At 53.4% G+C, this 26407-nt stretch overlaps 2 protein-coding genes across 2 annotated transcripts; both read right to left on the minus strand.

Annotated features, from left to right (window-relative positions):
* Window positions 1-7429: 7429 nt before the first annotated feature.
* NSDHL (NAD(P) dependent 3-beta-hydroxysteroid dehydrogenase NSDHL) lies at window positions 7430-16220 on the minus strand. The gene is made up of 8 exons (XM_084212853.1): window positions 16195-16220; window positions 15566-15616; window positions 13128-13289; window positions 12299-12445; window positions 11177-11305; window positions 9077-9219; window positions 8490-8592; window positions 7430-7872 (listed from the first exon to the last, which is right to left on the minus strand). The coding sequence occupies exons 2-8, from the start codon at window positions 15584-15586 to the stop codon at window positions 7537-7539; spliced, it is 1041 nt and encodes a 346-aa protein (XP_084068979.1). The 5' UTR covers window positions 15587-15616; window positions 16195-16220; the 3' UTR covers window positions 7430-7536.
* Window positions 16221-21451: 5231 nt separating this feature from the next.
* Window positions 21452-25346, minus strand: LOC311157891 (glutamine amidotransferase-like class 1 domain-containing protein 3, mitochondrial). The gene is made up of 4 exons (XM_084212929.1): window positions 25217-25346; window positions 23555-23726; window positions 23122-23323; window positions 21452-22069 (listed from the first exon to the last, which is right to left on the minus strand). Exons 1-4 carry the CDS (start codon window positions 25322-25324, stop codon window positions 21877-21879), a joined length of 675 nt encoding a protein of 224 aa, XP_084069055.1. The 5' UTR covers window positions 25325-25346; the 3' UTR covers window positions 21452-21876.
* Window positions 25347-26407: the final 1061 nt, after the last annotated feature.

Raw genomic sequence — 26407 nt, forward strand, 5'->3', positions numbered from 1 at the left:
GCACGGGCTCCCCTCCCTGTAGGCTCTGCTCTGCATTCCTGGCATTCCCCAGCGGATGCCACGGTCCCCAGCCCTGTGGGCCCTGGCACAGCCCCGAGCACCCCCCGGCTCTCACCCCACGGAATTTGTGCCCGGAGCGAGCACTGCCGGGGCTCGGCCCCCAGGCAGGGGGAGCGGGACCCCCGATGCTGCTCGGGTAGCGAGGGCTCGGAGCCTTTGGAGCAGTGGTACCCGGGGAGCATCAGGGAGCGGGGCTGTAATTAGCCCTCGACACTGATTGTCTACTTAGAACTCATTAGCGAGGCCCACAGGTGTGATAATCCCACAGGAAATGGCCGGGCATTCCGCTCTTCCTCATTTGATTTCCCTTTCTAATTGCTCCGGTCACCGCACGGTCCCCGAGGGCCGGCTGTGGGGACAGCCTGGCACGGCCAGACCCTGGGACTCACCCTCTGCCCATCCCTAGAGCCTGGCAGCTGGGGCTGGGTGTTTGTAGCTGTCCTGAGGACTCAGAGCTTCAGCCTGGCACTGCCACAGTGCGGCAAGAGCCAGAGAATCCCACAATGGTTTGGGTTGGAAGGGACCTTAGAGCCCACCCAGTGCCACCCCTGCCATGGCAGGGACACCTCCCACTGTCCCAGGCTGCTCCAGCCCCAGTGTCCAGCCTGGCCTTGGGCACTGCCAGGGATCCAGGGGCAGCCCCAGCTGCTCTGGGCACCCTGTGCCAGGGCCTGCCCACCCTGCCATTGAACAATTCCCAATTCCCAATCTCCCATCCATCCCTGCCCTCTGGCAGTGGGAGCCATTCCCTGTGTCCTGTCCCTCCATCCTTGTCCCCAGTCCCTCTCCAGCTCTCCTGGAGCTCCTTCAGGCCCTGGCAGGGCTCTGAGCTCTCCCTGGAGCTTCTCCTCTCCAGGTGAGCACCCCCAGCTCTCCCAGCCTGGCTCCAGAGGGGCTCCAGCCCTGGAAGTGATGAAGCCCCAACCAAGCTCCCACCAGGATCCACTGTCCCCAGTTCAAGCACAGGTAATGCTGAGCCTGTAGCAGCTGGAAAGGAAAGCTCCTGCTGTGGGATGATGGGCAAACACCCCATCCCATCTCCATCCCATCCCATGGATCCCATCCCATCCCATCCCATCCCCATCCCATCCCATCGGGATGTGCTGGAACAGGGCCGATGACCCAGCCCTGGCTCCCAGCAGCACAGCGAGGATGACATCAGGGATTTTCAGGCATTAAGGCGTTACTGCAGTCCCAGATCTTCCCCTCCGATCTGCTCGGGCTCAGCAGCAGCCGGGCTCAGCTGAGCCGGGCTCGGTGGCTGCGCTGATCCCGGCTGAGATAAGCCGGGCTGTTCCCAGGGCCGCGCCCTGAGCTGCCGGCGGGGCGGGCTCGGGGTCCGGCTCAGGGAAACCGGAGTGGTTCGGTGCTGGAAAACGCAGCCCGGACCCTTCCTGGTCCAGCATCCTCTGCTCCAGGGCTCCAGCTGACAGAGCAGCTTTATTTTCGGTAAGCCCTGAGTCATGCCAGCGTTTGCTGAAGGTTTGTCCCGGCTCTCCCCTGAAAGAGCAGTGAGTAACAGCCCAGCCCGGCCAGCCCTGCAGGTACACCAGCTCCCCAGGCACAACAGGGACACCCAGGCACTCAGCCTCGGGTTTTTCCCGGTGGGAACACACTGTTCCATGCTGAATGTTCAAAAACCGGGCAAAAATAAAAGGTATTTGTTATGAGCACCTCAACATCGAGCAATGAGAGGATGAGGATGATGAGCTCCCAAAGCAGCACCCCAGGAGTCACTGCTGGCTCCATGCATCCCCACAGTGTGGGAAGCAGGAAGGGGATTGAGGTTCTGCCCCTCAGGTGAGAGCCCACCTGCAGAGCTGCCCCAGCCCTGGGACCAGCACAGGAGGGACCTGGAGCTGCTCAGAGAGCCCAGAGGAGGCTCCACGATGGGCAGAGATGGAGCAGCTCTGCTGGGAGGAAAGGCTGGGAGAGCTGGGATTGTTCACCTGGAGAGGGGAAGCTTGGGGTGAGCTCAGTGTGGCCTTTCAGGGCCTGAAGGATCTGACAGCTTCTGCCAGAGGCTCAGGGATAGACTCCAGATTTCTGCTAGGGAGCTGCTCACAGTGGGACTTCAACACTGCCAAATTCAGGATGCTCCAGGAAAACACACCAGTCTTGGTCTCCCTGGCAGGAGCAGCCCCACCTGGAGCAGCACAGGTGCCCTGCACACCTCTGGAGGAAACTCGAGTGTGCTGAAGTCAACAACACAAAAAGTCCTTTATACTCACCCGACCTGAGTGGAATCCAAGAGGGAAATTTTTCCATTTTCCCGCTGAATGTGGTTAAACCAAGAGGATCTGGCTTGAACCCCCACCCTGCAGGCCTGGCCCCCTCCTCAGCCACGAGCCAAGGCTCAGGTAAAGCTGTGCCTGAGCCCAGCCCAGAGCAGGAGCAAGGTCCTGAATCCCATCCCAACCCCCCAACTTCTCCAGGGGCACACACACACTCCTGCAGCATAGGAGAGCAAGAAAACAGAGTCTTTTCCCCGGCTCCAGTTAAAAACATTATTGTTACCAAGTAAATTTCAGCCTGGAGTATCTGACTCCACCAGGAAATGGATTTTCACAGGATCTGCTCTCCGAGGAAAGCACAGAGACCCTTTCTCATGAAGATGCCCCACAGCTGGCACTGACTGATCCTTGTTCTGCCACTACCAGAGCAGCTGGGTGCCAACAGCTGTAACCCCACAGCTCATTCCTGCAGGAACAGGGATGTGCACAGGGAACCTGCTCCACCCTGGAAATCCAGACAGCCAATTCCATGGCAAGGGGGTTTCACCAAATCATTCCTACGGCAAAGGTGATTCCTGCCCAGAGACAGCCTCACAGCCCAGCCTGTATTTGAACAGCCACTGTAACATCCTGTAACATTTCCCAGTATTTTCTGGTGGTGAGGAGTCCCACTCCAGAGCCGGGAGCTGCTCTGGAACATTTCCTGCTCTGCCGATGCCACTTTGTGCAGCCCCTCCCTGGTGCTGCGGGGGGAGGGCAGGGCAGGAACCCAGCAGTGCTGAGGGCTTTGCAGAGGTGCCACCAGCCCCAAGCCCAGCCGGGATGAGTCGCAGGGTGTAAAACCACTACACCCATTTGTTACAAGGGAATCAAACTGGTTTTTCATGAGGTGTCACTGCAGAGCTCTGCCAGAACGCCAGGCCTCACCTTCCTAATAGCAGGTGGCAGCAGGGCATTGTCAATCCCAAGGATTCCCTGCAGGAATACAGCAACCTGCCCGTGGTCAGGGACACACCTGCACGCTGCTGGAGCTCAGGAGTGCCAGCACAACACAAAGTGGTGCTGTCAGCAGAGTCAGGGCACGGCAGAGGCAGAGCTGTGGCGGGGACACCGTGGTGCCACCACAACACCCCAAAGCTGCTCTGGCGCAAGCAGGGAGATGCTGATTTATCCTCAGCGGCTCAGCGAGGTCCCTGCAGGCTCTGAGGCAAACAAGCTGCTCTTCCCCCTGCCCTGACAGGGCCTGGGTTGCACCACTCTCCCCCCGTGGGCCTGGCACCGGCCCGGGGCTTGCACAAGCAGCAGCGAAACTTGGAGAGAATTCTCCCGGGAAGCAGAGCCAGCCCAGCCTGCCTCGGCTGGAGCTGTGGGAATGTCCCGGTGCTCCCTGCCATCAGCACGTTGGGGTAACTGGATGTACTGGGATGGAAAACACCCCTTCCACAGCTTCCCAAAATGCTGAGCTGGAGCCCTGCAGCGTGGCCTGGATCCCTGTGTCTGGAAATCCCCCAGTGCTTGCAGGATGCACACTGCTCCCAAACCTCCCTGAATCACGGAATGGTTTGGCTTGGAAGGGACCTCAAAGCCCCTCTTGTTCCACCACATGGGCAGGGACACCTTCCACTGTCCCAGCTTGCTCCCAGCCTGACCTTGGACACCCCTTGCACACCCCTGGAGTGCCCCCTGAGCCTTTTTGCTCCCTGAACATGCAGGGTCATTTCTAACCTGCTTTCATCCATTTTTCTCTTACCTACTTCTGGTAATTACACCCAAGCCACCCTTTCTCCTCTCTGGAGGTGTGTCTGGACCAGGTCTTCCCCCACGTTCCAAGGGCAGCACTGAAAGGAATTCCTTGATCAATCCTCCCGAGCAAGTTCCCTTTGCAATCCCTGTAAGTAAGAGGGGAATGGAGGTTTTGGTTACCTTAACTCCACCTAGAAAAGCACTTGTAATCTCCTCTCCCTTCCCTCCCTCTCCCTTCTCCAGGATAAGCAACAGAAGATCTCTCCTTATCTCTCCCACTGCCAAAACCAATCTCAGGTCAGCAAAATGAGGAGCTGCAGCAAGGAAAAGCCAGGAAAGCAGAGAGAGGGAGATGAGGAGTTTGATGAGAGTGCTCCAGGGAACTCTTTGAAGTCGTGGGGAGCTCCTGTTGAGTGTTCCTGACAGGGACAGACTGCACCTGCATTTGATCCTGGATGTTTGGAAGGAAAGTTTGATAATGGCAATTCTGCTTCACAGCCTCTGCTTGCTGACACACACAGAATACAGACTGGAAGCCATAAAAATCCCTGATGGTTTGGGTGGGAAGGGACCTCAAAACCCATCCAGTGCCACCCCTGCCATGGCAGGGACACCTCCCACTGTCCCAGGTTGCTCCCAGCCCCAGTGTCCAGCCTGGCCTTGGGCACTGCCAGGGATCCAGGGGAAGCCCCAGCTGCTCTGGGCACCCTGTGCCAGGGCCTGCCCACCCTGCCAGGAACAATTCCTGCCCAATATCCTACCTAATCCTTCCCTGTGTCCTGTCCCTCCCTCCCTCCCTTGTCAATTGTCTCTCCCCATGTTTCCAGTTGGCTCCTTCAGGCACTGCAAGGCCACACTGAGGTCACCCCAAAGCTTCTCCTCTCCAGGCAGCACCATCCCAATTCCCTCAGCCTTTCCTCCCAGCAGAGCTGCTCCATCCCCCTGAGCATCCTGGTGCCTCCTCTGGACTTGCTCCAGCAGCTCCACACCCTCCCAGTGATGAAGAGGTGGCACAAAAACATATCCAGGCAGGGCACAATAGAAGGATCTCATCACTTCCCCAAAAAACCCAGGACAGGATTTATGCCTGTTAGAGCTGGAAAATGAGAGGAGGCTGGAGCAGGGCTGGAAAAGGCTGTGGATGGAGCAAGGCTCTGCTGTGTTGTGGCCAGGGATGGAGGGACAGCCAGGCTCCAGCACTCCCTGTTTACCTGGGCTTGGGAAACAGCAGCGCTCAGAGCCAGAGGAACCTGGCAGCTCCCTGACTGCACCGGGAGAGCTGCCAGCCCAGGTGTGCAGAGCCCAGCCCTGGGTGCCCCCTGAGCCCTGCTCCCAGCCCAGGTGTGCAGAGCCCAGCCCTGGGTGCCCCCTGAGCCCTGCTCCCAGCCCAGGTATGCACAGCCCTGGGTATCCCCTGAGCCCTGCTCCCCAGCCCAGGTGTGCACAGCCCTGGGTATCCCCTGAGCCCTGCTCCCCAGCCCAGGTGTGCACAGCCCTGGGTATCCCCTGAGCCCTGCTCCCCAGCCCAGGTGTGCACAGCCCTGCTCCCTAGCCCAGGTATGCACAGCCCTGCCCTTGAGCCCAGCTCCCCAGCCCAGCAAAGCTCTGGGTCCCTTCCCGGGAGAGGGAACCCCCCTGCCCTGCTCTGCTCCAGCCGAGCTCAGCTTCCAGGGCCTTCAGCTCTGGAGCCCCTTCAGCTCCCCCTGCCAGGACAGGGAGAGGAGTGACCCCGCCCTGACCTGTGTCCAAGCGCAGCCACGGCATTTTTGGGCTGGACTGGAGCTGCCGGGCTGGGAAATGCCACCTAGAGGCCGAAGGTGATGTGTGGACAATGAATTTGTAGAGAATTTTAAAAGTTTGATAGAAAGCTTCTGATTGTAATAGCGTGAATTTTAACATCTGTATTGTCTCACCCTTCACATGAGACTGAAAATGGAATGAAAGTTTTTAAACCTCCTCTCAGCTGCCCCATCTCTAAGTCAGAAAAGGGCATAATCTGACAGGGATGTAGTGATTTACCTCTGATTTGGCTTTGGGGAATCCTGGATCTTTCCCCTTCCACCTGACCCTGCTCTCAGGGGCTGAGCAGCGCCCAGCAGGGTGGTGGCAGCTTGCCCAAGCACCTGGCCAGTGTTTGCTGCAAGACCAAGGTTAGTAAAACCAGCTGTTAACTAGCAAATCAAAATTCCTAAGAAAAAAAAAGCCCAATGTGGGGTTTTTTGCCCCAGAAAACAGCCAAAGGTCCAAATAAAACCCATTTAATCAGACTATAGCAGCACATTGAGGTTAAGGAGGTTGTGGCTGCCCCTGGATCCCTGGAAGTGTCCAGGCCAGGCTGGATGGGGCTTGGAGCAGCCCAGGACAGTGGAAGATGTCCCTGGGGGTGGAATGGGATGAGCTTTAAGGTCCCTCCCAACCCAGACCATCCTGGAATTCCACAATTCTGTGACTGAGGCACTTCCCAGCCTTCTGAAATTTGAAACACCAGAACTCCCAGGGATCCAGGAATTCGCACAGGGCAAAACTCCAGCTCGAACCTAAACCCCTCATTTAAAACCAAACCAGAACTGAAGTGCTTAGAAAGATTAGAGGGCAAAGAACATTTAACATACAAGTCAGAGGAAATAGCTTGGGGACTGTTGCTTTGTATCCATTTCCTTGTGGAAAAGAGGTTTTTCCATGGACTAAGTGGTCAGAGCACCAAAAATCCCCGTGAGCAGCACTGACAGGGCAGGGAGGAGCAGCTTGGTGCTGCAGGATCTTCCCAGCACTGCAGGTCTGCAGAATAGCGCTGGGGCAGCTGCCAGGCAGCTCCCAAAGATCTCTGCCCCAAAAGGGAATCATTAACATCCTGGTTGTGCTGAGAGGGGGATCTGCCCTCTCAGAGATGGGACACAAAGCTGCAAAGTCAGCTCTCTGTGATTTACTTGGGTTCTTTTGGAACAGAAATAAATCCTGCATGGACAAAGGAACACACTTCTTGTGGGTTCCTTCTTCTGCCTCAGGGAGAAGCCAAACCCCCCCCGATCATGGAGGGAAAACCAGAAGAGCTGTAATGATTTCAGAGATGGTGACAGAAGTCCTTTCTGGCACAGGGCTCTCTTGTGGAGAGCAAAGCCAAAGTGCAGAGGGGAGCCAGCCCCAGGAAGTGTTTGTGACCCAGCCTGCAGCTCTGGGAAGGGGTGGCTGCTGTCACCAGAGCAACAAAACACAGGACAAGGGTGGAGGGAGAGGAGTAGGAATGCTGGTGCGCCTGCTCTGGATTGAAGAGGGCACAGCAGGGTGTTTATTCACAGCCCAGAGAGTTCAGCAGCTGTTTCCAAACAAGAAGTCCCATCCAAGAAACAAACTGTCAGCACAGGTCCCACATGGAATGGCGAGGAGGAGGAGGAGCAGAGACTTCAGGAGAACTCCTCTTTGCTGGGAACTGGTGCCCTGTGCTGCATGTTGAGCTGTCAGAAATGATGGCACTCGGGCAGCAGGGGCCCCAGGCAGGGTGTCAGGCCCTGGCCCGGCGCAGGCTGGGGTAGCTCTGCACAGTCCTGGCAATGGCCTCGTCCAGGCTGACCACGGGGCTGTAGCCCATGGCCCTCTTGGCCCTCTCACAGCTGTAGTAGTGGAAGGTGCCAGCCAGGGCCACCCTCATGGGGGTGAAGGTGGCCTTGATAGTCACCAGGGGCCTAAGCAGGGTCAGCAGCAGGGCCAGCAGCAGGGCCAGGTAATAGGCCAGCCAGTAGGGAATGTGGTACTTGGGAGGGTCGTAGTCCAGGCCCGTCAGGATGCGGGACATGAACGTCCAGAAGGGAATTGGTTCGTCGTTGGTGATGTGAAAGGCCTGGAAGACAGGGAGAGGAGAAGCCAGGGGTTAAAATCATGGTGGATTTCCCAGATTTGGCTCTGTGCTGGCCCCTCTCCTGCTTATGTGAGCACGTGACACCCCTGACCTGGGCCAGAGCACACACCATCCTGACAAACTGCTTTGCACTGCCCACCTCTGTGTGAAGAGGGGGGAATCCCTGCTTTTCCAAGGAAACCAGCTACTGCCAGCACCCCAGAGGCCAGGATTCCTCATAAATGTCAACCAAACTGGCTGCCACAGCACAGACCAGATGGGTTAAAACACCCCAGTGTGCCCAGAGCACAGCAGGACCAGGAAAAGTTGGAAAAGCTCCTCCTGTTCTGAACTGTGTCCCAAAAGCTGCTGTGTTTCCATGTGTGCCTCCTGGCTGCCCCAGTTCTGCCTGGATTGCCCTTCCCAAGGAGTTTTAGACCAGGAAATTCCAGGATATCCATCCAGCTCAGCCCAGGTGAGCATCCTCAATGCTCACCACAGATGGAAAACCCGGAGCAGCTGGCCTGCAGGATGATGTCCAGGGCCCTCAGGAATCAGCATGGATCCCACAGTAGAGGCTGGGGATCCCTTCCCTTCCCTCTCCTCCCCTCCCCTCTCACCTTCCCACACAGGGGAGAGCCTTTGTGCAGCTTTTCTGCAGCCAGGATGTGCCCATGCACCACGTTCTCCACGTAGGTGAAATCCACCAAGTTCTTTCCATCCCTGCACACAGAAAAGGAATTTAGCCCCAAGGCAAGCTGGGCCAAGAATCTGCTTGAGGCAAAAGGAAGGACTTCCCCCAGGATAAATTCATCCCAAGTTTCCCCTTCTCCCACTCTCTGGTGCTGCAGTTTCAGGTCATATTTTTCGTGTTTCATATTTAATAGGGATTTTAATTGCCAGAACCTCAAACACCACAAGTGGTATAAATGAACAGCAAGTAATCTGAGCTGTCTCATATTAATGGCACAGCTCTCCAACAGCTCAAGGCATGCCAGCTTTCCTCATGGATATTCCTTTGGCATTATGGACACTCACCACGGCAGGGAGTGAGCCCCTGATATAGGATTTTTTAAGGAAGAAAAACCCTGGAAAGTGAAAAATAAAAGAAACAACACAACTGATTTCCTTTTGTTCCCTTCCAAAAGGGCTTTGTAGATCCAGCATTGATTTTGCCCCAGCTCTGAAATGCCTGGACCTTGCTCACCCAATAATGAACTTCATTTTGCCACTCCGAGCTGCCTGGATGAGGATGGGAACCAGCTGAGGGTCTCTGGGACCAAATATTCCATGGGGACGGATTGCAGTGGTGAGGAAATTGTTGTCTGGGTCATTTGCACTGAGCACCTCCTGTAGAGAAAGAGGAGAAGAAAATAAAGAAGGAAAACAGAGCTCAGCAATGCATCCCACAGTGGAGTCTTAACTTCTTTTCTGCCAGGGATTAAATGTGGGAGAGAGTATTTCTTGTTGAGACTCAGATGTTTATTAGTTCTTATCTCTGTCACAGTCTCACAAACCCTGAGTTCTACAGCACTTCTCTCTAACAAACTAAAAATGGAGCCCCATCTCTCTCACTCCAAGGCCTTTTAAGGCTAAACTGTCCAATTAAGAAATGACACCTAAATTATTTTTACTTTTAACCCAATAACCAACCACCCAATGGCAATGGGGACTTTTTTATCCAATTACATAAAACCACCCAAACCCACGGAGAAGAAGGGGGAGAAGGGGGAGAAGAAGGGGGGGAGAAGGGGGGGGGGCAAGGTGGGGGACAAGGTGGGGGACAAGGTGGGGAAGAAGGAGCAGCCTCCACCCTAAAACCTCCATCTTGTTTTATATATATTGCTATATTCTAAACCCTTAAACCCTAAGTTTTCCACCCTGTGACATCACACACTTCTACTCAAACTCCACACCCATAATCTCAGTGCTATCATTCCATTCTGGAAGCTTCTCCACAGCCTCAGGTCAATGCAGTGTTCTCCTGGGGGTCAGTGCCTGGCAGCACAGAAAGTCTGAAATTCTCAGCAGCCAGGGTCCCAACGTCCCACAGTCATCACTGAAGCAGCTGGGGGCTCCCCATCTCCTTGGGAAGAAGCACTGGAAGAATTATTATCCCCTCTTGTCTTTCCAAGTGATCCTTCCTTTGTTCCTATCTCTTTTCCCAATTCTCCTTGATAAGAAAAACAGACACAAACCAGTTTTTATGGTTGAGCACTTAATAAACTGACAAAGGAAGGGAAGGCTTTGCTTTTCTCTTTGAACACCCCAGAAGCCAGAGGAGCTTTCCAAGCTCCTCCTCTCCATGAACCCTGTGCAAGACCTGGAGCAGAGGACATTCAGGAATTCCATTTTTGTCCTTCCCAGCAGTGTACCCACCCCAGCCCTCCTGGATCTCTCTCAGGAGGGGTTGATCCCACCTCCCTGGAGCTCCAGCAGCACATTCAGCAATTCTGGAGCAGATTTCATTCTCCTGGGAGTTCCTAAACAACGTGTTTTCATTTCCAGCAGCTGCTGGGACTTCTATGGAGGAGGCACAAACAAAATCCTTTGAGTTTCCCCCAAAACAAAGCCATAATCAGCAGCACTGGGGCTACCCCTGATTGCTGCTCCTCAGCTCCCCCTTTATCAGTTACTGCAAAGTGCTGGGGAAGGAACAGATGTTTGCACAATTAAAATTAATGAAGCTCTTGTGGAGGAAATTCCTTCCAGCCTCTCACACTGTCAGCATCAGCATGGAATTCTCTCAATTCTTCTGGCACAAAAAAGCACAGATTCTTCCCACAGCTGAATGCAAGCCATGGAAAAAGGATCCAGAAAAGGTCTGCTGCCTTGGATTGAAAACATTGTTATCCCATATTTAAACCACAGATGCTGCAGCAGTAAGAACATGACAAGAGCAGACATTGGTGCTGTGCAAGTGTCCAAAGCAGTGAACTCTCAGATGTTTGGAGATCTTTCTTTAACATGAATATTTTCAGTAATGGCCTGTGCCCCTTAGTTCAGGCCTCCTCTCCTCCTTACTCAGTGCCTTTTTCACATTCCCAACTCCAAATTCAGGCTGCAAATCAGGAAAAGCAGCAGAGAGGACAAATCCTCCCCTGACTGCTGTTAAACCAAAGCTTGGCAGGTGAGAACTGGGATTATCCTGTGGCTCTTCCATGGCAGTGACACCTCTGGAACCACCTCTGCAGTGTCACACAGCATTTCATTCAACCTCTGTGGCAATTCATGCCACAGCTTGATTTTATTCTCTTTTTATTAAGTGAATACATCCCAAAGTAACAATTTAACCATTGGCAAATACCTTCTCCTGCAGGATCTTGGTCTCTGTGTAGTAATCAATAGGTTTTTGTGCATAGGGGAGATCTTCTGAGCCATTTTTTATGTCTGTGCCCTCAAAAACTACACTGGCACTGCTGGTTAACACCAATTTCTGTAAGAGATAGGGGAGAAAAGAGTTGTTTAAAGCCTAAAGTAAAAAGGTCATTATTTACAAAGGCTGAGTAAAGATAATAATGATAATATTTAACCAACTGATCCTACAGAAAATAACTTGTCTAACAGAAGATTAATAGAAACTGCAGGTAAGAGAACTCCCCCTTTTTAATTCATTCTGTGCCTACCTAAAGGAGATTAAAACATTCCAACAATGCCCAAGGCAGTCAGTACAGGGGAAACATCTCCAGGAAAATCAGAGACTTGGAACACTTAACACACCCCCAGTGTTTTAAAGAAAGATTTGCTCATCTTGGCAATAACAGATCACAGTGGATTAAACAAAAAAAGAAACCTTGGATGTTTTTGTTTGGTGACTTAAATGAAATAAATGAAATGAAAATAAAAGAAATGAATATAATAAATAAATTTTAAATAAATTCAATAAATTAATTTAAATGAAAACTTATGGGATCTCAAAGTAGTTTGAGGAGAAAATTCAGTCTCCAATTCCAGGCTGGCTTCCTCAGGCTCTTCCTTTTGTGGGTAGTTGACTTTCTAAACCAAATGGCACTGAGATTACGGCACAAGTGTGTTCCTCCTCATTCCATGGTGAGGAATTCAGGGAGGGAATTGATGCCATGAATATTCCCACTGCTGGAAAAGCCATCTCTGGGCTGTTCCCTTATGAGAGCAGGAAAGAAGCCACTTGGGAGGTGTTGTTCTCCCAGGGTGACTCCCAGGCAGGACAGATTTTAATGGAAGCTTTTCCATTCCAATCAGAATGTGGTTTTCTGTGGCAAACAGGGATTGAGTTTACACTAAGCAGGAGACCCAGAGTCTCTCTTCCACTGGTTTTCTTGGGCCAAGTGGGAATTCAGTATCACAGAGCCCTTTGTCCCCCTCTCAGCCAAGGCTGACCCTAGCCTGTGCTGCCAATGTCACAAAGTCCATTAGCCCCTCCTGGTCTCCAGGGCTTTCCCAGCTTTACCTGCACTCCAGCTTCTTTGCAGGCTTCAATGACTGCCTTGGTTCCCATAAAATTCACCTTGTAGAACAGCTCCCTGTTGTCACTGGAAGGGGCTGGTGAGGCACAGTGGAACACCACGGACACTCCTTGCAGGGCTGGCAGCAGAGCCTGCAGGAAACACAGGGGAGAAGGGAATGGAGCAGCAGCCATGGTGGATATCAGGAAAAAATAACAGCAGGGAAATAAACCAGCTCTTTTTTCATGGAAACAGCTGCATTTCAAGTCATGTTCCTCCATAAAGGTGCAGCTGGAATGGGATTAGCATCCAGGATCTCCACAATGTCCTGCCCTCAGCACACACCACATCCTCTCTTCTTCTCAGAGAAATCCTGGGAGCTTTCCCAGAGCTGGAGGCTGGCCAGGCTGCATTCCCTGCAATCCCCAGGTGCAGGTACAAGGCTCAGGACTCCCTGGAGCTGGGTCCCTGAGGAAGCAGCAAGTTTAAAGCTCCCCATGGCACTGGCTGAGTGCAGGTGACTGTCTCAGAGTCACCTCCCACACAGCTCACACAGGCCTTGGCCAAGGCTCCAACTCATCCTGCCCTGACTGTTGGGAATATGAGTTGTGCCACTCTCATGGAGCTGAGAAGAGCTGGGAGAGCCCCCTGCAATTAGCCCAGGGGCTGTAATTACCCTGTAAATCTCAGCTAACAGTAATGCAAGGCACCAGGCACAAAGCAGTCCTGCTCTTTCCAGCTCACAGCAGAATCCAGACATCAGACATCAGATCTGTTTCCTTCAGAGAAAGGAAAGTGCAAGGCCTGCATTTCTTGCAGGCAGCCCTTCCTCACCTCCTTGTCACACAGGTCTCCCAGGAAGAAGGTCACCTGCTCACTCTCAAAGCTCTGCCGGATGTCGAAGACGTTGACGCTGTAGCCCTTGGCCAGCAGCTGCTCCACCATGTGCTGCCCCAGGAACCCTGAGCCCCCGATCACAGTGCAGCTCCTGCCAGCCTGCAGGGACAGGGACAGGGACAGGGACAGGTCAGGAAGGGACAACCTCCCTGACACACAGGCACACACAGCACACTGGCCTGAGCTTCTCTGGGGCTCAGGGAGCTGCAATTCTGCTCAACAGCTCCACCAGAGGAGACTCAGACATCAAAGCTGTGTGCTGTCCCAGGGAGTTACATTTACAGACACTCTGATTTTGGGATTTTGGAAGGACTCTGCCTCATGCCCACAACCAAGAGGCTCAAGGAGGAGAGAAGGAAAAGAAGATTGGCCCCCATGAACTCTGCTTGGATAGCAAAGCAAACAAAATTTGAAGGGAGCCTGCAAGATGGAGAGATGATTTACAAGAGCACGGAGAGGCAGGACACAGAGAACGGCTTCCCACTGCCAGGGGGTAGGGATGGATGGGATATTGGGAGGGAATTGTTCCCTGGGAGCGTGAGGAGCCCTGGCACAGGGTGCCCAGAGCAGATGTGGCTGCCCCTGGATCCCTGGCAGTGCCCAAGGCCAGGCTGGAGCAGCCTGGGACAGTAGGAGGTGTCCCTGCCACAGCAGGGGTGGAACTGGAGGAGGTTTAAGGTCCCTCCCAACCCAGACCAGTCCAGGATGATTATGTGATTTGCTTCAGCCTCCTGCCACAGCTATCTCAGAACATTAAAACCATCACCATGATCAGAACCTGCGACACTCAGAGCCAAGAAAGCAGCCAGGTAAAGGCAGGGGCAGTCCTTTTGGGCCATTAGTTCTTCCTTTCTTTTTCTTTAAGCTTTGTAAATCAGTGATTGGAGTCACTAATTAACAGAGTTCAGTCTGGCCACTTGTCTGACTGGACTGAGACCAAGGACCTCACTGCCAGCACAGAAGATCCAGGGCCTGAGTCCAAGGGAGCTGTTACACAAAGAATGCTCTGTGCTGGCTGGAGAGAGTTTTACTCCTACTTGTAACACAACCCCCACCTCTGCAGAGAGCTCGGAGGGAGCCACACAAAGACAGCGATTGTTCACAACTCTTTAAAGGCCACATCCTCAAACAAAGGTTCTGCTGCCAAGAGTTGGGCCATCCACGAGAGAAATGTGAGGAGCTCCCGGAGTTACATCAAAGCTGCAGCAGTTATTTGGGATGGGCCATGCAAAGGAGAGTCAGATCAGGGTCTGGAGCTCCTGTGAGGAGCAGCTGGGAAGGGGCTGAGCTGGGAGAGGGAGCTGGGCAGGGGCTGAGCCTGGAGAAGGAGCTGGGCAGGGGCTCAGCCTGGAGAGGGAGCTGGGCAGGGGCTGAGCCTGGAGAAGGAGCTGGGAAGGGGCTCAGCCTGGAGAGGGAGCTGGGAAGGGGCTGAGCCTGGAGCAAAGGAGGCTCAGGGAGCCCTTGTGGCTCTGCACAGCTCCTGCCAGGAGGGGACAGCCGGGGGGTCAGGCTGTGCTCCAGGGAGCAGGGACAGGAGCAGAGGGAACGGCCCCAGGCTGGGCCAGGGGAGGTCAGGGGACATTCCTTCATTGAAAGAGGGGCCAAGCCCTGGCACAGCTGCCCAGGGAGGTTTGGAGTCCCCAGCCCTGGAAGTGTTCAGCCAAGTGTTCCCCAAGATGAGGGGATTCAGTCAGAGGAGGGATGGCTGCTGAGGGGACAGAAACTGTTTCAGCCTCTCCTCAAAGGCAGCTGCTCCCTTCTACTGACATTTCCCTTCTCCCTGCACCCTTTCCCATTAGGTCCCTTCCACCCCACACTGTTTTGGCATTCCCTGATGGCCGTGCACTCTCCAGGAGCCAAGAGCTACCGAACTGCTCTGAGATGTGCTTGAAGTGAAGTTTTACTGCAGCAGAATACTGCCCTCTGCCTCTGAGCCCCAGGGCACTGCAGAGGCTGCAAAGGAATCCCAGAATCCCAGACTGGTTTGGGTCAGGAGGGATTTTAAAGCTCATTTTATTCCACCTTCCACAGGGACACTTCCACTACCCCAGGGTGCTCCAAGCCCCATTCAACCTGGCCTTGGACACTTCCAGGGATCCAGGGCAGCCACAATTATATAGAATTTTATTATAAACTCTCTATAATTTGATATTGCATAGCATAATATTTATGGCAAGCCAAGCTACATGTTTATACTGATTTTAAGGGATGAATTCAACCTACCCAAATTATACCTTGGAAAATCATGTTTTTCCCCCCAGAATTATCATTAATGCAGGATCAGCCTCATGTCTTCCTAGTGATGTGCAGAATATTTATGAATTTGTTTCTGCAAGACAAAGCTTCCCCAAGCACCATCTGAAGCCCCAACTCACCGATCTAAGGCGTGTGGCCATGACTTGGGTGAGGCACTGTCCACCAGAATCCTTGAAAAAAGGGAGAATAGTTTTTATTCCCAATAGAAGAACACATTTCTAGTTACAGAAATGAAGCTTTGAAGCCATTATGCTGGAGAAGGATGAAGAGAGGGAGTTAATGCTCCCTGCTCCTCCAAACTAAATCAGCAACTACAGGTGCTAGCCTGGCTCTTTGGTACTGATTTTTCGGAAACCCCTTTGAAATTCCAAGGGAAAAGCCGAGAAGAGGCGGGATGGGTGCCTGTCCACCTGGAGCACCAAGCTGGTTTAAAGCAGGGGCACAGGGTGATCCCCCTCTTCCACCCCCTGCCCCTCAGCACCTCATCCCTCTCCAGAATGCACTTTACGAACTGCTGCATCTCCAGTTCTCCCTCAGCTCTTTCAGCCCCACCCCAGAGCCCTCCATCCTCCTCCCCTCGGCCTTTAGGGCCCTCCCCACAGCCCCCAGGACGGGCTCCCTTGCTCCCAGCACGCTTCCACAGCTCCCAGCTCCTTCCCCACAGCCCCCAGGACCCTTCTCACGGACCCCGGGCTCTGTCCCGCAGCCCCAGCCCGTTCCCCGCCGTTCCCAGCGCCGTTCCCAGCACCTTTCCCGGCTGCCGGACCCTCCCGGACCCCTCTCGCCGCCGCCGCCCTCAGACAGCCCCCGCCACACCTTGACCACGCCCCCTGCCTGCGCTCTACCAATCAGCGCCGCGCTTCCGCCAAGGCCACGCCCCACTCACCCTGGTCCCGCCTCTTTCCCTAGGGCGAGTATCGCGCCAGCCCGCTCCTGCTCGCTGATTGGTCTAACCCATCTTTACTCCGACCAATCGCAACGAAGGAAGGAGGAGATTCTCTCACGCGCTCATTCACCTTTGGCTCTGCCACCACACCAGCCAATAGGAGCGCGCGTTGCCATAGCTGCGGCGTGGGGACGGCAGCCAATGGGAGGGAGTGATATTGAGGCTGCGAGCCGAGACGCCGGCGGGATGGTGAGGGCGGGGAGCGGCCGTGAGGGCGTCAGGAGCGGTCAGGGGCGGTCAAGGGACGATGAAGGCGCTGTGAGGGCACTGAGGGGGGCTGAGGAGACTCACAGGCTGGGAGGGAGCTCCAGAACTGTGAGGGGGCTCATGGGCAGGGAGGGGGGCTCAGGGGCCGTGAGGGGGGGCTCAGGGGCCGTGAGGGGGCTCAGGGTTTTGCTGGGGGCTCAGGGGCCATGACGGGGCTCAGAGGCCGTGATGGGGCTCCGGGGCTATGAGGGGGGGCTCAGGGGCCGTGGTGGGGCTCAGGATTTTGCCGGGGGCTCAGGATTTTGCCGGGGGCTCAGGGTTTTGCTGGGGGCTCAGGGTTTTGCTGGGGGCTCAGGGGCAGTGATGGGGCTCAGGGGCAGTGATGGGGCTCAGGGTTTTGCTGGGGGCTCAGGGTTTTGCCGGGGGCTCAGGGGCAGTGATGGGGCTCAGGGTTTTGCCAGGGGCTCAGAGGCAGTGAGGGGGCTCAGGGACAGTGATGGGGCTCAGGGGCAGTGAGGGGTCTCAGGGGCAGTGAGGGGTCTCAGGGGCAGTGAGGGGGCTCAGGGGCAGTGAGGGGGCTCAGGAGCAGTGAGGGAGCTCAGGGGCAGTGAGGGGGCTCAGGGGCAGTGATGGGGCTCAGGGTTTTGCCGGGGGCTCAGGGGCAGTGATGGGGCTCAGGGGCAGTGAGGGGGCTCAGGGGCAGTGAGGGGGCTCAGGGGCAGTGATGGGGCTCAGGGGCAGTGAGGGGGCTCAGGGTTTTGCCAGGGGCTCAGGGGCAGTGATGGGGCTCAGGGGCAGTGATGGGGCTCAGGGTTTTGCCGGGGGCTCAGGGGCAGTGAGGGGGCTCAGGGGCCGTGATGGGGGGCTCAGGGGCCGTGATGGGGGGCTCAGGGGCCGTGAGGGGGGGCTCAGGGGCCGTGAGGGGGGGCTCAGGGGCCGTGAGGGGGCTCAGGGTTTTGCCAGGGGCTCAGGGGCAGTGATGGGGCTCAGGGGCAGTGAGGGGGCTCAGGGGCAGTGAGGGGGCTCAGGGGCAGTGAGGGAGCTCAGGGGCAGTGATGGGGCACAGAGTTTTGCCGGGGGCTCAGGGGGAGCGCCAGGGCTGAGTCCCCCGTTCCCCCCCGACCCCGCTGTACCGTGCCGAGGCCTGCGGCTTTAAGAAGCCGTCGCTGGGAGCCGCTGCGCAAAGGAAGAAGGCGAATCCCAAGCTGGAGCTGCCGGAGGAGCAGCAGCGGGAGATCCACGACGCTTTCGAGCTCTTCGACACCGACGGCAGCGGCAGCATCGATGTCAGGGAGCTGAAGGTCGAGGTTTCCCTAGGGCTGGAAGTCACTGAGGTTATAAGGGAACAGGGCCATAAATGCTCATATAACCTCAAAAAGCATAGGAATTTCCTGGGTTTCCCCCTCCTCCCTCCAGTAGAATACCTGGTGTGCAAAAGGCACGGTTTTCTCTTTAACTGCAGCTCTTTACTGCTCTTATGCAGTGTGTTTAGGGCCAGGCTGCTCATAATTCATGTATAATTCTGTGCTTTGTTTCCCAACTCCTTCTCTGTGCATAAAACATCAAAAAAAAGGGGTTGTGCCCATTAAAAAGGTGGTGGTGGGGGCTCCCCCCTTGTTGAGGATTTTATGCTTTGTTATTATTGCTATTGTTGCTATTATATGGCCCTATATCAAAGGAGGAAAATGGTTTCCCAACAAGATTTTTATCACTAGAATGAAAAAGAAACTTATTTAAATTCCCTGTGGTTGACCAGTTAAAGATGGTGAGAGTGTGTGTAGGAAACTCCTGGATTAGCTGAGGGACAATTCCAAAAGACGAATGTTTCTATCCCTCTTTTCTGCATCCCAATGTGAGTGCAGAGCAGCCTCACTCTCAGCCTGCCCCTGTTTTGTGGGAGACATAGAATTTTGGACACTTTTTCTCCCTCTCCTGTGCTTTTGGTGACAATTTTGTAGGATTTATAACTTGTTTTGTCCTTCCAGGTGGCCATGAGGGCGCTGGGGTTTGAACCTAAGAAAGAAGAGATCAAGAAAATGATCTCAGACATCGATAAGGAAGGAACAGGAAAAATCAGCTTCAGTGACTTCCTGGCAGTGATGTCACAGAGAATGGTATGGATGTTTCACAGCTCCAGACAAAGGGAATTTTGAAGGTGGATCAGGATCCTTTATCTCCTTTTGGGTTTACAGGGAGATTAAAGCACTATATATTTTAATCCTAACAATTAAATATATAAAAGTTGGGGTAATCCCTATCCTGGATTCTCTCCTTTTTCAGGGAAAAATTAAAATCGTTATATCATTAACAGGTTTCTTTAACAAGCAGAGGTGAATTTTGTGTTTGAAAAAAGGGAAAAAAGTTTTTCTCACAGATGGAAACCAGCTCAGGCCTGCAGGAAGCTTTTGGAGGGTTGATGTCTGGCATGGGCGTATTCTTTTCCCTTGAATTCTAATTTACATTAGATTAAATCTGGTTTGGAAAATCTTTTCAAAATCCAGGTATTTAATAGCAGAAGACCCTGATAGTGAAATCCCAAAGATATCTGGCTGGCAAGGACAGAAAAAAAACCCTGAAATTCTGGAATTCTGGTTGTGTCTCTGTCTGAATTTTTAATGTGCAATTCCTGCTAGCTGGGCTCCTTTATTTGTCCCCAAGGGTTTCTCAGTCTATCAGATCTTTTATAACTTTATTTTGAGTGTCACCTACAACACAAACACTCCTGTTTTACCTTAAACTTTTTCTTTCTTTCTTAAGGCTGAAAAAGATTCCAAAGAGGAGATTCTCAAAGCTTTCAAACTCTTTGATGATGATGAGACTGGAAAAATCTCTTTCCAGAACCTCAAACGTGTGGCCAAAGTGCTGGGGGAGAACCTCACTGATGAAGAGCTGCAGGTTTGGATCTGGTGCTTTTGGGTCTTTGTGCTGGGGCTGGGAGGAAAATCCTGTGCTGGTAGGAAGGGAGGAATTCCTGGAATCTGTGGATTTTGAAGTCGAGGGTGGTTGAGCCCACATGGATGTAGGAGTGGGATCATCCAGTTGCAGCTCTGTGCAGTAGCAGTGCTGTGAAAGGAAGGACTCTGCTCCAAGCACTTGGTTTCCCTCGGGACTTTTCCTATAATATTTCCTGGTCAGATTTCTCTATAAATACACCCAGCAAAACAGATTTCAGGAAATAATTTGTCTGAGCTTGAGCCAACATTGTCCCCTCCAGCACAGCTGAAGAGTGGCTGGAATTCGGAATGAATCCAGTGATTCCCAAGAAACCCCAGGCCTGAATGCTGACCCCAAATCTCTTGCAGGAGATGATTGATGAGGCAGATCGGGATGGGGATGGGCAAGTGAGCGAGCAGGAATTCCTGAGGATCATGAAGAAGACTGGCCTGTACTGAAGCCCAGTGGGATTTATTCCTTGGCACTTGTGTACACTCCTTAGGGAATGGGAGCTTCGCTTTTGTGGTGTCTTGATTTCTTTGGAAGCAGCAGAAAATACAGGTCAGTTCTGTTAGAAGTTTTTTGTGTAGAATATTTTTAAGTTTTAAAGGTGTTTGGGAGCAGGTTGCACCAATCTGTTTACAGGCAACAATGTGGTTGCTGGTTATGATGTTTACACTGCTTTAAATACACAAATCACATTTTTGGGACCAAATTTAGATCCTTTTCTGACTAAAAAAATGGGTCTGAACGATTCAGTTTGGTAAAGAGACGACTTGAAACCAGACAGTGTCAATCTATTGCTCAGTGTAAATCTGTTTCGGGTTTATGTCTTGGTTTGGGCCCTAGAGTGAACTCTTTTTATGGCATATTTGCAGGAACCACCTTTTTAGAACCTGTTTTATGGGATTATCCCTTCCCCCCTTTTCTAGGGCATTCTTTAAACTCAAAATAAAAATAAACTGCTGCAATTTACCTTGTGTTCAGTTCACATGGCTAAGGAAATCTTTGCAGAAGGAAATTCCCAGTACTGCTGCTGAGGGCTCTGTGCTTGCAGGAATGCTCAGAGGCTGCAGATGGGATTGGATTTCAAATACAATCTTATTTTTAAGTCATCAGAGTTGTGGAAAGAGTTTTGATCCCCACTTTGCCAAAAAAAGATGTGGCCAGGCTGGAGAGGATCCAGAGGCCACAAAGATCATCCAAAGCCTGGGAGGTTCCCATGTGAGGAAAAGCTGAGAGACTTGAGCTTGTTCAGCCTTGGGAAACTGAGATTTAGGGGAGATCTTGTCACCACGTCTGGTATTTGAAGGGTGGCTACAAAGGAGAAGGAAACTCCCTTTTTATGAGGAACCATGGAAAGGACAAGGGATAATCTGTACAGGACACTCCTGGGGAGATTCTGAATGAGCACCATAGGACAATTTTTCACCATGAAACAACCAGCTGTTGGAAGTGGTGGATTCCCAGAGTTTGGGCACTTTGGGATCCATCAGGACAGGCTGCTGGGACATCTTCTCTAGACAGCATTTTTATCAAGGTTGGACCAGCTGAGCCTTGAGATCCTTCCAACCTGGAATTCTCTGGTCCTGTTAATGCAAGAGAAGAATTTCACCTCTTTCCACCAGAGCTGGCCGGTGACACGGGGCTGATCCTGCTCTCAGCAGTGTCACATTCCTGCTCCAGTCTGGGTTTTGACAAATCCCAGCAGAACAAGGTGGGGCTGGTGCTGGGGATTTCTTCCTGTATCATTTTCCCAACTGCCCCAGAGCTTGTCCTGATCCAGAGGGAAAGGCAGAGTCAGAAGCAGAGTTCAGAATTCAGTAGAAGCATCAGGTTTTATTTGGTAGCAGAGCTGGGTTCCTTCCTTTGGCCACAATTCACTGCTCTGAGGGAGGGGTTGGGGAGCAGCTGACCCTGGGCCCCGTGGGAGCCTGTGGCAGGGATAGGTGGGATTTTGGGATGGAATTCCTCCCTGGGAGGGTGGGGAGGCTCTGGTACAGGGTGCACAGAGAAGCTGTGGCTGCACCTGGATCCCTGGAAGTGTCCGAGGCCAGCTTGGAGCAGCCTGGGATACTGGAAGGGGTCATTGCCCATGGGAGGAGACTGGCACAAGATGAGCTTTAAGGTCCCTCCCAAGCCACCCCATCCCACGATCCCAGGGCAGCTCCCAGCCGAGCTCCTGCCAGGGAGCGACATGTCCTTGGCAGAGCACACCTCCAGGATTGTCCCTCCTCAGCTGCCACCAGAGCTCTGGGGCAGAGCCACTGAGTGTCACTTTTGCTGTTGCTGTGTGAGGGGAAGGACAGGATCCACGGAGAGGAGCTGGATGCCTGTGGGAGCTCAGGCCAGCCGGAGCACTTCCCTGACCATGCTCCCGATGCCGTCGTGCACGTGGTGGATGGGCGCGTTGCACATGAAGGCGCTGGTGCTCACCAGCCGGTTCCTGGCGTCCACGTGGGCCTCGGTGACCTGGCTGTTCACGTGCCTGCAGCCCAGCTCCTTCATGGCCTCAGCAGTCTTGGCATAAGGCCACCTGCAAGGGAACAGGGAAGGAAAACATGGAGTGGGGAATCTCCTACACACCGTGCTTGGGGAAGGGCCCAAGGGAAGGTTCTGTGGTCACGGCACAAAACCTGCTCAGTAGGATCCAAATCTGCTGCTCAAGGAGTTTCTCCAGGACTATGTGACAGGAAAACTTCCTGTTCAAATGAGTTGAACATCTGAAGTAAAGCCAAAATGAGACCTGTGTCCCAGCGCAGGTCCACTACCTACTACTAGTGAATGTTCCACTACCTAATTCTGCCCACTCCAGTGCTCATGTTAATAGGGGACTGGGAAGATTTGGGTGAAAAGGGACCTCAAAGCCCACCCAGTGCCACCCCTGCCATGGGCAGGGACACCTTCCACTATCCCGGGCTGCTCCATGCTCCGTCCAGCCTGGCCTTGGACACTGCTAGGGATGGAGCAGCCACAGCTTCCCTGGGCAACAATTAGATTTAGGTTTAGGGTGGGCTTTTTCCACCAACTTCCTCCAAATTAGCAAAAAAACTCCTTCCTAGCAAAAGCCATCAACATTCCTGGGAGAATCCAGTCACAGCTTCCCTGTAGGACTGAAGATAGTTTCACTCCCTCCCTCCCTTCCCACTCCAAGCCTTGGGTAACCATCCTGTTCCTGCCTTGGATCTGCTTGGCTTAGAGTCAGCAAAGGCTTTTCCTACCCTGGGTCTGTGAGACATCAGGGAATTTAAAATAATAAATTACATTTAAATTAATGTAAAATAAAAAGTGTCTTATTCAAAGGCATCAGAGTTGTGGAAACAAGTCACAAAAATGCAAACACATCAGGTGTTTCATCATTCCTTCGCCTGTGCTGAGAAATGATAAAATCAGTCTTCCAGAATTTCTGCTTTTCCCTGTTCTGTCCCCAAAAGGGCTGGAGGTGCTGAAGGCCTCACTGGAGGCAGCAGAGTTGAGTTCTCAGCAATAGCATTCAGCTCCTTGTGAGCTTTCACCACCTGGCCAGGATCCCTGAGGACTTTGGGGGGACCCTGGGATGACTGTCACCGACCCCCCCGGGTCACTCACTGCTCACACTCCGTGTCGTGTCCCACAGTCACCTCACAGCCCGGGAAGATTTTGGCTGCCAGCACTGGGGAGATGCAGCACAGCCCGATGGGTTTGTGGGCAGCGTGGAATGCCCTCAGGACACCCTCCACCTCTTTGGAGATGCTGCAGTTCTTGCCCTGCGTGGCCCAAGTGCTCAGGTTTTTTGCCACCCCGAAGCCACCTGAGGAAAGAGAAACAGTTTAGCCAGAGATTATATCCAGGGCAGGATTTTTGCCAGGTGCGGTGGAATACTCAGGTGGATTGGATGGTTGGCAGCATTTGTCCAGAATCAAGAAAAGAACTAAAATTAGCTCTCCTTCCAAGCCCTGCTCCAGCCTGTCCCTCTCCATCCCACGACTCCCACAGCCTTCCAGACCTATGGAGTATCTAAGCTGACCCCAGACAGTCCTACCTGGGATGATGAGGGCATCCAGCCCCTTGACGTCCAGCGTGGCCAGGTCCTTGATGTTGCCTCTGGCTATCCTGGCACTTTCCACCAGGACATTGCGCTGCTCCGGCGTTGGCTGCCCCTTCACGTGATCCACCACGTGCATCTGGGGGATGTTGGGAGCATAAACCTCAGCCTGGAGTGAGGGGAGAGGGCTGTTATCCTTCAGGAACGATGGAGAAACGTGGGAAAGGCACAGGCCTTTGTGAGTGGGAATGCTGAGGGGCTTCCTTGGGAAACAGCTGGCTTGGAGGAAGGAGGGAAGGGAGGAAGGAAGCTTTCAGTAGTTTAAGAACTGCTTGTCTGGGGGGCTGAAGAGTCCATCCATATCTCATTAAATCCCTCTTACTGGGTGACCACCCAGAGAGCTGCTGTCCCACCCCATTTCCCACAGGACTTGGAGTTTCCTCTCCCTACCGTTTTCCCAAAGCCAGAGTGTTTTTCTGGAAAATGTTTTCCCTTCCTTTAGCATTTTCAAGCTCATATGCAGAAATTAAGAGTGGAGGGTGGTGAACAGATTTTGGGACTGTCCCACCTGTGCAGTTCTGGGCCCCAAAATTTAAGCAGGATTTAAGGAACACCTGGAAGGAAGGAATGTCCTGTGAGGAGCAGCCGAGGACTTTGGAATTATCCAGGTGGGAGACAAAGAAGCTGAGAGGCAACCTGATGGCAGCTTCCCGTGGAGAGGGAGGTACTGAGCTCTGCTCCCTTGCAGCTGAAATATTCCATTCTACGCTGCTCTGCTTCCTTAGAAAAGGAGGGATTGAAATGACGCCCGAGTTTCCTCCACTAGAGGCCCCTGCCGATCCAGGGATGAGGGAGGGACGGGCTCCGAGCCTGCTGGGCTGGGATATGGCGGGAGGGAAGGACTGCAGCAGCTCCAGGAGAAGGAAAGGTAAAATTACACACAGTGGAGAAAACCTCTGGCCAAGTCTCATCCTGGAGCCAACAGCGACGGCAGGGTTGGAATGGTTTGGAACTTGGGGGCTGGCACAGGTAGGTCACCCCTGTGTTCCACACAGCAATTCCCATTCCCAGGGGAAGGGCTCCGACCCAGACCCGTGGGTGATTCACAGCTGAGTGAGATCTTCCAGAGGCTTTCCCTCCCTCCTTCCCCAGTCTCACGGAGCGGCTCTCCCGACTTTTAGAGCAGCTGCACCTTTTTTACCACTCAAGTTTCACGAACCCCTGTCCCTGGAAGTGTCCCAGGCCAGGCTGGACAGGCTTTGGAGCAGCCTGGGATAGTGGGAGGTGTCCCTGCCCACGGCAGGGGATGGGAATGGATGAGCTTAGTTCTTCCCAACCCAACCCATTCTGGGATTCTCTGATTCTATTTTTCACTTCTACTCTTTGAAGGTTTTAAAAAAATGAATTTCAAACAGCCCAAACTGTCTTTTAAACAGAAATAGCAGGAGAAAAGAGGATGTGAAGCGAGAAGCAAAGAGAGAAGGCATTCAGGAAAGTCTCTTGGGGAGTTTGGATGCAGAGCCCCTCCACACCGCTCCCAGTGACTCCAGGCACCGCTGCTTGCCTTTTGGGGAGTTTGTCTCGGAGACAAAGAGAGAAGAGGATGAGGAGCAGAGCCGGGAAGAGGAGCCCGAGCAGGACCCTGCCGGTGCCTCTTACCTGAGCCCCCTCCCGGCTGAGATGCACCAGCACCGCCGACGCCTCGTGGATCTCGCTGCCATCGAACACCCCGCAGCCAGCCAGCACCACGGCCACCCGCTTCGCCATGGTCCCCCGGGAAGCAGAGGATTCCCCGGAGAGCCCCGCACCGCTGTGAGCTCTGCTCGCTGCCCGCAGCCCTTTATAGAGCCAGCCCTCCCCAGGAGCAGGTGGGGCCTCGAGGGCTGGGCTGAGTTTCTTACTGGCAAGGAGGTTTTATTTCCAGTTCCACAGGCAGGGCATATAAATATTGTTTGTTTCTTCAACTAGCTGCTCCCTTACAGATCTTCCTCCCAGCACGTTGTCTGCAGAGCAGCCCCAGCTGACATGCCCTGCTCAACAGAGCAGCTGTGTTTTTCCTCCTCGGCTGTTGATTTTCCATTCTAGTTCAGACTGAAGCACCAAAACCTTTGCACAGGAGATGGTATCAAAGGGAGCCTGCCCAGAGCCAGGATTTCAGCCAGTGCATTCCCCTCTCTGACCCGTTCTTTGAACCCTGCACTGCATGGGCTGCTTCAGACTTTTAACACCAACATTTCCTTTTTGGATCCTGAATGTTCCTTCCCTCAGATCCCATCTCTCAAAAGTGGATATTTCACACTTTGCTGCAGTTGTTTGCTGGCTTTTGCACTCTGAGTTTAGAAATTAATGAAGCCGTAGAGTTGGAAGGGACCTCACAATGTCCAACTCCTGGCCCTGCATAGGCACCCCAACAATCCCACCCTGTGTGTGAGAGTGTTGTCCAAGCACTTCTTCATCTCTGGAATAATGGGATTCTTCATCAACAGCACCATCTCTCCATTTATTTAATTCTAGGGAGGTGGCACTGGGAATTGTTGGAGCCCTGAGCTCTGGAGGGGCCCCTGGAGCTGAATTCAGTGTCTGGAGCTCGTTTCTCCCACCCTGGCTCTGCTTTCATGGAGATGATCCTGTAGCTGTCTATTTCAGCCCGGCCCTGGTGAAATAACTGTGCCCTGTGGAGGCTGAGAGAACAAAAAACTCCCACAGCATGGCTGCAGAGTGTTTTTCAGGGGCTATTTATAAGACATGTTCTTTGGGGCTCTGTCATTTCTGGGAGAGACATGAAGCACATCCTGTGGGTAATGAACTCGTGGCTTGGCAAGGTGTTCAGTCAGGGCAGGCCTGCGGAGG

The sequence above is a fragment of the Fringilla coelebs genome (assembly GCF_963513975.1).
Source record: "Fringilla coelebs genome assembly, chromosome: 11".
In the NCBI taxonomy this organism is placed as follows: Eukaryota; Metazoa; Chordata; class Aves; order Passeriformes; family Fringillidae; genus Fringilla; species Fringilla coelebs.

What these genes read in the sequence shown, in the direction of transcription:
- NSDHL (XM_084212853.1), bottom strand. Translation starts at nt 15,586, where the DNA reads ATGGCCACACGCCTTAGATCG. An exon ending in GAGACCTGTGTGACAAGGAG is followed by an intron (nt 12,446 to 13,127) that starts GTGAGGAAGGGC and finishes TGTTTCCTGCAG; the next exon opens with GCTCTGCTGCCAGCCCTGCA. An exon ending in CCAAGATCCTGCAGGAGAAG is followed by an intron (nt 9,220 to 11,176) that starts GTATTTGCCAAT and finishes CTTTCTCTACAG; the next exon opens with GAGGTGCTCAGTGCAAATGA.
- LOC311157891 (XM_084212929.1), bottom strand. Translation starts at nt 25,324, where the DNA reads ATGGCGAAGCGGGTGGCCGTGGTGCTGGCTGGCTGCGGGGTGTTCGAT. An exon ending in GGATGCCCTCATCATCCCAG is followed by an intron (nt 23,324 to 23,554) that starts GTAGGACTGTCT and finishes CTCTTTCCTCAG; the next exon opens with GTGGCTTCGGGGTGGCAAAA. An exon ending in CACGACACGGAGTGTGAGCA is followed by an intron (nt 22,070 to 23,121) that starts GTGAGTGACCCG and finishes GTTCCCTTGCAG; the next exon opens with GTGGCCTTATGCCAAGACTG.